The sequence below is a fragment of the Pelodiscus sinensis genome, chromosome 1, assembly GCF_049634645.1.
Source record: "Pelodiscus sinensis isolate JC-2024 chromosome 1, ASM4963464v1, whole genome shotgun sequence".
In the NCBI taxonomy this organism is placed as follows: Eukaryota; Metazoa; Chordata; order Testudines; family Trionychidae; genus Pelodiscus; species Pelodiscus sinensis.
In genome coordinates, this window is record NC_134711.1 from 65,039,121 (window position 1) to 65,050,364 (window position 11,244).

An 11,244-nucleotide genomic window follows, 5' to 3' on the forward strand; every position below is an offset into this window, starting at 1 on the left:
TCTCTGTGCTGAATTCTAAGAGCTTCCACAGAAATGTGGATATGGCAGAAGTGCTGAATGACTTTTTTTGTTTCCGTTTTCACCAAAATGGTTAGTAGTGATTGGATAGCTAATATAATAAATGTCAGTGAAAATAAGATTGGGTCTGAGACTGAAATAGGGAAATCACAATTTAAAAATTACTTGGAAAAGTTAGATGTCTTCAAGTTGGCAGGGCATGATGAAATATATTCTGGAATATTCAAGGAATTGACTGAGAAGATATCTGAGCCATTGGTGATTATCTTTCAAAAATCATGGAAGGCAAGAAAAATACACAAAATATGTTGCTACAAAGGACAACCAAAAATTTAGTCCACCAATTTTTTGGGTGCCCCTACGCAGTTACCTATGATTGTTTGCCTAAGGATGGCCCTGTCACCTCTGTTGCCTGGTTCTTCTCCAGACTCTCCCCTTCCCCCCACCACTGCTCTCTCTTTCCAGCAGCAGGGTTTTTCTCTGGTCCTGCTCTCCCTACATGCTCCTCTCAACCAGCAGCCAGCACTAGTGAGGGCTCCCTCCTACCAGATTAACATGAATAGGTTGCCATGGTTTTTCAGGCCATTCCCATGCATGTAGAGGTGCCAATTGAGGTGCATTCCTCAGACCCTGGCAAGAAATACAAGCTCTTGCCTTCTCTTCAATGTCACTGTTCAAGCCAGGCCACCAAAATAGCTTTGTGCAATTTTTTCATGAGCTCCATTCCACAGTGACCTGAATGTAGCTACTCTAACATCTGTTGTCTCAATATTTTTGGAATAATTACACGCATTCCCCATAACAAGCACCCCAAATGGGTTGATAACTTCATTCTCCTGGACATGTAGGGGACAAGGTCAGGTGAGACCTGAGAGTTCCGTAGAGATGTTCCATGCATCACTAGATCCATAACTTGGGACAGTATTGGGTCACCACGAGTTGCTCTCTTAACTTGCGTAGCAGTGATGGGCGTGTTCTCTACTTGTTCAAAGTAAAAGATTTCCTTCTGGCCACTATTTTGATGTTTGACTGGAAAAGGCAGCCTAGAGAGACCATCTGCATTGCCATGCAGAGTGGATTTCCGATATCTGATCTCATATATGTGTCCTGAAAGTCACAATGCCCATTGTTGAATACGACTAGCAGCCAATGATGAAATACCTGTGTGTGGACCAAAAATTACCGTCAGAGGTCAATGGTCAGTGAGAAGTGTAAACTTCTGTCCAAACAGGTACTGGTGAAATTTCCGAAGCCCAAAAACGATTTTCAATGCTTCACGCTCAATTTGTGCATAGTTAGTTTTAGCCTTGTTTAAGGTGCGTGAAGCAAAAGCAATTGGTTTCTCCTCTCCCAAAGGCATAATGTGTGATAAGACCGCTCCCACGCCATATGAGGAGGCATCACAGGCCAACTGTAAAGCTAAGGATGGATCAAAATGTGTCAGGATCGCTGCGTTTAGCAATGCGCATTTAGCCTTGTTAAATGCAACATCACAGGTGTCAGTCCACTTCCAGACCTTGTTCTGGCCAAGGAGCTCATGAAGTGGTTTTAATAGTGTGGCTAGCTATGAAATAAACCTTCCATAATAGTTCAATAGTCCTAGAAACGAGCAAAGTCGACTAATATTTTGAGGGGGCAGAGCCTTCACAATAGTCTTAACTTTTGAAGGGGGCTTATGAAGGCCAGTAGCATCAATGATGTGTCCCAAATATTCAACAGAGGGTGAAAGAATGCACACTTAACTTTGCGGACTCGTAGGTCATACTCTTCCAGTCTTTGTAGGGTAACCTCTAAGTTCTTAAGGTGATCCTCCTCGTTCCTGCCTGTGACCAGTATGTCATTAAGATAGCACTGGAATCCTGGCAAGCCACACAAGATCTGGTCTATAGCTCTCTGGAACAAAGCTGGGGCAGAAGTTATTCCAAAGGGTAAGCAACAGTAAAGATAAAGCCCTTTATGCGTAACAATAGTCAGCTTTTGGGATGCCTCATCAACTTGCATCTGTAAATATTCTTGACTTAGATCAATCTTGCTGAACTTTTGTCCCCCAGTCAGGCCGGCAAAGATGTCATCGATGCAGGGAAGGGGTATTGCTCTGCACATAACGCAGGGTTAACAGTCACCTTAAAATCTCCACAAATCTGAACAGAATAGTCTTTCTTCAAGACTGCATGGACTATGGGTAACTGGTATTAGGACTCAATTTTTGACTAGGCGCTCTAGGTCTATTTCAACTTTTGACCTGATAGCATATGGCACAGTTCTGGCCTTCAGATATTTTGGTTGGCTACCAGGTTTAATATTCAGTTTCACGGTGATTCCCCTCATACTTCCCAGATCCTCTCCAAAAATCGCAGCATGTTTCTTTAATATATCGGTCAGACCTGTTTCTTCTTTAGTCATTCGGTGCACTTCTGCCCAGTCCAGCAGGATCTTCCTAAGCCATGATCTCCCTATTAAGGCTGGGTAATGGCCTTTCACAGCAAACAGTGGTAATTCCGCAGTCTGTCCATTTAGTTCCACCTTAACATCAGTAGTGCCGAATAGGGGTACTGCTTCTCCCGTATGTCTTCAGAATGATCTTTGTTGCCTTAAGTGGAAGATGCTTCAGCTTTTCCTTATACACCGTGTCTGAGACCAATGAAACTGCTGCACCAGTGTGCATTTCCATGCGTACAGGTTTGCCATCCAACATAGCATGGCACTTCTTCTTCAGACAGGATGTCACCTTGATCATCAGGCATCTGCTCAATGGTATGCAGATTTTCCTTTTTGTTCTACCAGACCTCAGGCCTCTTTTTCTTTTGTTGGCAGGCATGCTCAATGTGTCCTTTTTTTCCACACTGTTGACACACTAGGTTCTAACACCAGCATTCTGATGCATGGTGACCTGGATTTCCACATCGGTAACATTCCTGGCTTCCCACTGTTTTGTGGATAGGTTCTTGGGACACTTTATGCACCCAAAGGGGTGCACTAAAGTATTGCGCCTCCTGTGTGGCCAATTCCATGGAGACCTCAATAGCAATGGCCTCCTGTAGGGTGAGTTGAGCTTCTGTTAACAGACACCTCCATATAGCTTCACTTTGAAGGCCTCACACTAACCTGTCACGTATGGCATCATTTAACATCTCCTTAAATTCAGTGTTCAGCAAGCTTTTTCAAATTTGCTACAAATTGTATAATTGTTTCATTTTCTTTTTGGTCTCTGTTATGGAACCTGTATCTTTCTGCAATTACCAATGGTTTTGGAGCATAATGTGACCCCAGGATTTCCACAATGTCACTGTAAGATTTGGTCTTTGGCTTAACAGGGAGCAGCAAACTGCATAGCAGAGAGAGGGTCTTAGCCCCTACAACACTTAAAAATATTGGCACCTTCTTCTCTCCTTTAATATCATTTGCAATAACAAAAAGTTCAAAACGCTCAGTACATGTGTGCCATTGCTCTATAGTCTCCTCAAAAGGTCACAGTGGCTCTGTAAGTGTAGTCAGGGCTGCTGCACTTCCCCCCCTCCCCTTTTTTTTTTCTTCTTCAGCCTCTGAGCTCCACTGATCTTAGTTTCAGTTTGCACAGTGTAGCAGTCAGTTCTTACCCCACTTTCCAGAACAGCCAAAACAAAGTTTGTTTTCTTACATGGACTTCTTTTGTTGCTGGAGGCAGTACAGGTATCCCACCCTCCTCGCCACTTGTTATGTCGTGGGGAGTTTCACAGTATAGGAAGAAATCAGTGGAAATGCAGAGAGCTGGAGTAGTTGCAAGTGTCCATTTTATTGCATAGCACAGAACTAACTAGAACAAGCCCAAACCAGCTGGGCTGACCCTACTGACCTAACTCAGTTACTATAACAACAAGATCTATACAGTAATTCCTCATTTAACACTATAGATATGTTTCAGAAAATGATCATGTTAAGTGAAAACATGTTATGCGGGGGCAATTTTCCCATTGAAAATCATGGAAAAGGTGGGGATTGTGTTTCAAGTGGTGGTGTCTATTGGATCCGGGACCAGGAGTGGCCTGAGACCAGCTGCAGCAGCTGGCACCCCAGGCAGAACGCGTGACTGGCACCCCTGCCTGCACGGCCGTCAATGGCGTGATGTAATCATTGGGCACCCCGGGTGCCCCATGACATCATCATCGGGCGCCCTGGGTGCCCTGTTGAAGGTGGCACCTTAGGTGACCGCCGAGTCTGTCTATACTCACGGGCCGTACCTGTCCGGGACATAAGGCTGGGGGAGAAAGGGGACTGGGTTACAGCAGGGAAGGGAGGTATTTGGCTCTGGGGAAGGGAAGGAGAGGAGAGGGGAGGGGGATTGGATTGGGAGTATGCCCCTATGACGGGTCTGCTGGGACCCACACTGTGTCCGGTGAGGGGGGATCAGCGGGGAATGATGCGGTGAGCGGCAAACCCTCTGCCACTTTGCAAGGAGGTGGGGGAAGCACCGCACAGCTGCCGGCAACGGGCCAGCTGGGGAAACCCAGCCGCCAGCCTGCAAGCGGGGGTGGAGGAGAGGGGCCAAGGCATCCTGCGAGGGGGAGTCAGCGGGGAATGGCGTGGTGCATGGCAAACCCTCCGCCACTTTGCAAGGAGGCGGGGGAAGCCCCGCACAGCCGCCAGGAATGGGTCGGCTGGGGAAATCGTGTTATTCCACGGATGGTTGTGTAATTCAAAAAATGTTCCCTAAAAAAAAAAATTGTACTATTGCGAAAACGTGTTAAGCGGGCACATGTTAAATGAGGAATTACTGTATCTACAACCCAGTACACAACAGGATGTATTACAGGAGTCTTATACACAAGTCCCAATGAGTCATTTTTCCAGCCTACTCTGCACTGATAAGGCCTCAGCAGAAGTACTGTGTCTAGTTCTAGGCACCACATTTCATGAAAGATGTGGACAAATTGGGGAAAGTCCAGAGGAGCGCAATAAAAATGATTAAAAGTCTAGAAAACCTGACCTATGAGGAAAGATTGAAATAATTGTGTATGTTTAGTCTGGAGAAAAGAAGACAGAGGGGGCAAGATAAGTTTTCAAGGATATAAAAGGTTAGGACAGGGAGGAAGTTCAAAAACTGTTTTTCTCTGAGGGCAGGACAAGAAGCAATGGGCTTAAATTGCAGCAAGAGAGATCGGACATTAGGAAAAACTTCCTAACTGTCCGGATGGTTAACCATAGGAACAAATTGCCTAGACAGGTGGTGGAGTCTCCATCACTGGAAGTTTCTAAGGACAGGTTAGATAAATATCTGTCAGGGATGGTCCAGTTATTACATGGTCCTGCTGTGCGTGTAGTGCTCCAGACTACATGACTGTCCAGTGCCCCTGTAAGTACTGTTGTGCAAAAAGTTCAATTTCAATGTTAAACACACTCAAAATCAGCCTAGGCTAGATCTGAGTTTTCAAACTGACACTGGCTCATTAGAAGTTTATTTGTGGCATCCTCATGCCATCAAAGGCTTTTGCAAATTAGCTGCAAACATTCAGAGGCTACTGTTCATGTTCCCTTTTGAGTTTTATATTCTGTTCACTGGCAAAGAAATATCTCCTGAGGCAAGTCCCATGCGGTAGCTACTAATTCCACTTCTGGTTTTAGGGTCCCCTTTGGGAACAAGTAACATCTCTTGCCTAAGGATTGACAAGATTCAGCCATGAGAGTACTGGTTTTATTTGAACTCAAACCTTGCAGACCTTCAAAGAAGTTCAGACATAACGATTACGGAGATCCATTTCAAACCAAACTCAGAAGGCTTCATGCTTCTCTTCTTTTAAATCAAGCCGGGGTTCTACTTTCACTCAAACTCCATCCACTTCAATACAATTACCCTTTTAGGCCCCATTGCAACCTGGCAGCCCATCAAACCCCTAATATGATTCTCAGTGCAAGCCAGCACCAAAATAAGACACACACAAATTTATCTTGGAAAAGATTTGAAAATACTGTGCAATTCTTTCCATGCCCCTTTCTGCCATCTTATTTTCATGATTCAATGCCCCTGATGGAAATACTTTACAATAGTAAAAGTGAGATAATTCACGTGTAATGTAGGCAATCTTTGGATTATAATGAGAAATGTCCCTTTAAAGGAGGGACACTCGCAAGATACTGCCACAAGAACTAGATCTCTAATTTTGAATGTACAAGACATGCAGGCTTTTTCTTAGCACTGAAAATGAAAGAAAACCAGAGACTAAGTGAATGTTGCTGGTAAGCTGAAGTTAAATGTATTTTTCTCTCTCCCCTCTGCTCTACCTGTTTCAATCTTACTCTATTTTTTAATTATATCTGATTTCCTTTATAACTGATGCTAATATGTTCCCTGAATACAGTGAGCTCTAGTTCCCATGCCACTATTAACAACTTAAAAATCAACTTACCCAGAATACAAAATTGAAGATGAACATGGAATATTTCATACAGCTGCTCACCCCCGCCATTTTCAGAAGCAAATGTAATCAAAGATACAGAGAAAGCTGTTGCAGGAGCCCTGCTTCTTTTGTTTTCTTTTTTTTTTAACTCCTCGGAAGCTCTCAGAAGTCTGTCAGGAAAGGACTACATATGTAGTATAAAATGTACTACATATGCTCTGAGTAAATATTAACCAAGCACCCAAAAGCACCACCAGGTGTTATCTCTGAATACGTGCAGGTGTATGTTCTATTGCTTCTTCTACAGGATTGGTAGTTTTTATGTTTGTATTCTTATTTTCCACGCCCCAAAAGTAAACAGATAAGGCATAATATCAAAAGTGGTGAAGAGAAAATGAAAATGTAAAATATTTATAGAGTCAGTCTCAAGAGAATCCAACATTAAATGCTAAACACTTACGCTTCTGAAGCTTCTAACAACTACAAGATTTGCTCTGTTTCATCGCTTTATTTAAATATTGTCAGAATTCATAGGCCTCCCTCAATTCTGCTCCAAACATCCAGCCTAAGTAGTGGGTGGATGCTGGCTTTCTCTGCACAGGAGGGGGAGGGAGAAAACTGCCAGTATTGCTTCAGTCCCAATGCCCTTTCACAGCTGCCCCGTGTGCTCTCCTCCATGACAGCATCCCATAGAGCTGTAATCTGTGGTGCACAGAGCATACAGCCCCTCTGCAGATTCCCAAATTATTTTCTGCCCCAGCAGAGCGGTCACATGGGTCTGCTGTAAGATTCACTACTCCCTGGGAGCAGGGCTCAGGATTCTGTCCCTGAATAAATAACAATGACAATTGCAATGACTTTGGTTTCTTTAGTAGTCTTTAAAGTGCTACATAGTCCTGTTTTTTGTTTGGTTTCTTTGGTATCCCTTTAAAAGGTCTTATGAAATGAATGTGGGAATCCGATTGCTTAGTGTTTTTGAGAGAAACCGAGCAAAACTATCCCAAGGGGATGGAAGACAGGCAGGGGTTACCTTGGGCTTTCTATGGAAAGAAAGCTTTAATTTGATGATGGGCCCACAGAACATTTGCGGGAAGAGGCTGGGGATGGGCTACATTGAATCAGTTTGAGGCCCTGCTACCTTGACAAAGCTCTCTTTTTAGTCAGTGGATTCTACTATCAACCTCCAGATCTCACTTCTGAGTGCACTGCAAGGTCATTTTGTGAGTGGTCCCTACTTAACTCCTACCCCCTCAAAGTAGCACTCTGTCTCCCTCTGCTGGTAGCTAAGCCAGTTAGCAATTGCTATAACTTTAGCTAAGAGAGCTATGATTTTTGTGTCTTGTGTTTAACTCAGGAAGAGTTTCAAGATTGTATCCTCAATGCCAACACGACACCCTTGTGTGGAGCAGTATTGCATATACATATATATAAATAGTTAATAGGTAAGATTCTGTAGATGGTGCACATGGATGTGTAACCTTGTCCATTGGTTTTGTTGGACCAATATAATTTGTTGAGCACCGAATATGTCCTCTTCGTATTATTCTTTACAAAGTGACGTGTGTTCTAGGTTACTGACTAAATATAGCCCAGCATTTTATTAAACTAATTTTAAGAAGACACAACTGTTCTGGTCTAACTGGTGTTAGACCTAGCTGATAGGTATTCAAGTTTCAGAGGTAAATTTTGTTTTCTAATTCTGAGAGCTTGGCTTTCTGTCCAATTTATTTCACAATAGCCAAACTGAATCAGCAAATGCTCCTAAAAAATTTGCTTATGAAATGCATATTTTTCAGGAACTTGGAGAAACAACAGTGTATGTTTTAGCTCTAAAGCCCCAGATAAGTAAATAAGTCAATAACTTTATGTCTTCATGGAAAAATGGCATAGCCACAAGTAAATCATGAGAATAGTTCAAGTCCCATATAAAATTATGTGACATTCCATAAAGGGCAATGAAAGAATTACAGTTGACATCTGCTTTGAAGAGATAAGTCTACAATGAAAGCATGGAACTGCATTTAGCGAGATTTAGTATAAGACTAGCTCTGAAGCAAATTGTCATATTGTACCAGAGATTATACAGTCATAAATTGTCTTCTATCATGGATACCCATTAACAACTGACAATTAATTGACAATTAACATAACTATATCTGAAATGTTTGGATCAGGCATTCAGAAAAAAAAGAACTATATGATGGAAAATGTGCTAAACTGAGAGGCATTTTGACATAGAAACCTAGGATAAACATGTAAATAATGCCCTGCTCTAGGTGATTAGTATGGAGACATTTTGCATGTTGTTAAGGGAGTCTATAGGGCCAAACCTAGCTCCCATCCCACCTTCTTGTCTTTGCAACAATCTGGAGTACAAAGTTGCCACGAAATTGGTGAAACTGGCTATGTAACTCCAGAAATCCCAGACAGTCACCACCCCAGACAGTTACTAGTCGGTGGGCAACCAGTTTGGTATGGGGAAGTCCACTGTCAGGGCCCTTCTGATGGATGTAAGGCACTCTCGGGCTGCAGTCCCTGCAAGGGCGGGTGAGCCTTCTGTAAAGGAGGACCCCAGGGCAAGGGGGATAAGGGTGCTGGGGTGGGGTGGGCTGGAGATGGGGGGGAAGCTCCATCCCTGGGGAGTTGTGCTGTCCCATCCTGCCCTCACATAGCCCTGCTGCTGGGGGTATAGCCTCACAGGGGGTGACTCCAGGAGTGTTTAGGGAGGGAGGGGAAGAGAGGAGCAGACACCTTTCAAGGGCTCAGAAACTCCCTCTCTCATTCTCTGTTTTGTGTGTTTGTTTGTCTCCTTCTGCAGGTGGTGAGGGCCATCAACTCCATCCTGCTGCACAGGATCATCCACCTGGGAGACCTGGACCTGATCATCACAGGATTTGCCACCCTGGGGTTCCCCAACTGTGGTGGAGCAATCGATGGAACCCACATCCCAATCCGCTCACCTAGTCATCAAGTGGACCAATATGTAAACTACAAGGGCTACTTCATGATGGTGCTGCAGGCCCTGGTTGACCACTGTGGACAGTTCATGGACATTTATTTCAGGTGGTCGGGCAGGGCACATGATGCCCATGTATTTAGAAACTCCAGCCTCTACAGGAAGCTGGAGGTTGGCACATTCTTCCTCCAGTATGACTTTGAAGTTGGGGATGTACAGATGCCACTGTGCATCATGGGGGATGCCGCCTACCTCCTCATACCGTGGCTGATGAATCCATACACTGGCCACCTGGACCCCAGCAGGGATCAATTTAACTCCCACCTCAGCTGGGACCAAATCCAGGTGGAGTGAGCCTTCAAGCACCTCAAGGCGCAGTTCAGGTGCCTTCTGACCCGCCTGGACATGGGGGAGCACAACTTCCCTGAGGTGGTATCAGCATGTTGTGTCCTCCACAACATTGTGGGGAGGAAGGGGGAGGCCTTCCTGCTGGGGTGGGGGGCAGAGGCCTCTGCAAAGGAAAGGCCTTTGAGCAGCTGTGGAGAGCTGCCATCTGTCAGGCCCATCAATTGGGGTTGCACATCCAGGAGGCCCCAAGGGAGAGTTTCTCTCAAGGACCCCAGTAACTCTTCCCAGGGCCTCCCCACAAGGGGTCTGTGCCTTGCTCCATTATCCCTTTCCCACCATAACCTCTCCCTTCCCTTCCTCCCTGTACAGTCAATAAACACACCTGTTTTGATTTCAACAAAACAAACATTGTATTTTCCTTTCAATAAAATAAACTGGGGAGGAGGAGGGCTGAGAATCTAGAGAGGGGAGAGAGGAGGGGGGCTGAGAACCTAGAGAGGGGAGAGAGGAGGGGGGCTGAGAACCTAGAGAGGGGAGGGAGGAGGGGGGCTGAGAACCTAGAGAGGGGAGGGAGGAGGGGGACTGAGAACCTAGAGAGAGGAGGGAGAAGGGGGGACTCAGGGCTGGGGGTGGCGTGGGGGGCAGCTGGAAGTACCACCTCAGATCCAGGGACGTCAGGGAGCTTGGGGTTGGGTGGGACCTTGGACAAAAGGGGGGCTAGGTAGGAGGGGGAGCAAAGCAGGATCAGGGATGGCGGGGGGGCAGGGGAGAGGGCCTGGGCATCTCTTGGGGAGGGGGCATGGGCATCACTCAGGGGGCAGGGGGATGGGCATAGAAGGGGGTCAGAAGAGTAGGGAGCAGGTGCAGGGACAGGTGTGCCATCATTTCCCACATGAAGGCACACGTTGTCACCCTGCCACACAAGCTGGTCCCACATGCGGGTCTGCCACTTGGCGTCCTCCTGGGCCTTGTGCACCAGGGTCTGCAGCATGTCATACAGAGCACCCATATGCTGCCTTGTGAGGGCCTTGTGGACCCTTGTGCGCTTGCAGCTCCCCTGGCTGCAGGTGATCACCCCTCGGCGACGGCTGGTCCAGCTGTGGCGAATGAAGAGGAAGAGACGGTCAGCCATCCATGCAGACACTGTCCCTGAGGCCGTGCCCTCCCCTGTGAATAGTGAGTAACTGTCCTCGGGCCAGAGGACGGGGATGTCCTGGGAGCAAGGCCATGTGTGGCCTGCACAGCAGGCCCTGCCTCACAGGGGCCCCAAGGTGCCCATGCTTCCCGCTTTCCCCACACCTCCATGGATAAGCAGGCAAGGGAAGAATCTGGCCACAGTGGGATCCCATGTGCAGGAGGAGGGGCCTGGACACTCCATGAGGCCTGCACACACACCTACAGCATTGTCCATGGGAGCGAGTGGTGCCTTGCGCGCACAGGCATGCCCGTGTGCTGCGTGTGGCACTCCTCGGTGTGCATGGGGTCGTGTGTGTGCTCTTGTGCCCAGCCTACTTCCAGCAGTGGCTGCTGGTGAGAGGGCTTCCCCCCCTC

General features: G+C 46.3%; 1 protein-coding gene across 1 annotated transcript in view; it reads right to left on the bottom strand.

Annotated features, from left to right (window-relative positions):
- TSPAN8 (tetraspanin 8) overlaps positions 1 to 6,684 on the bottom strand; it is a 28,862-nt gene extending 22,178 nt beyond the window's left edge. The window contains exon 1 of the mRNA XM_006121559.4: positions 6,399 to 6,684. Within this exon, the coding sequence (XP_006121621.1) occupies positions 6,399 to 6,458 (60 nt within the window). The 5' untranslated portion in view covers positions 6,459 to 6,684. The remainder of the gene's footprint in view (positions 1 to 6,398) is intronic.
- Between the last annotated feature and the right edge of the window lie 4,560 nt (positions 6,685 to 11,244).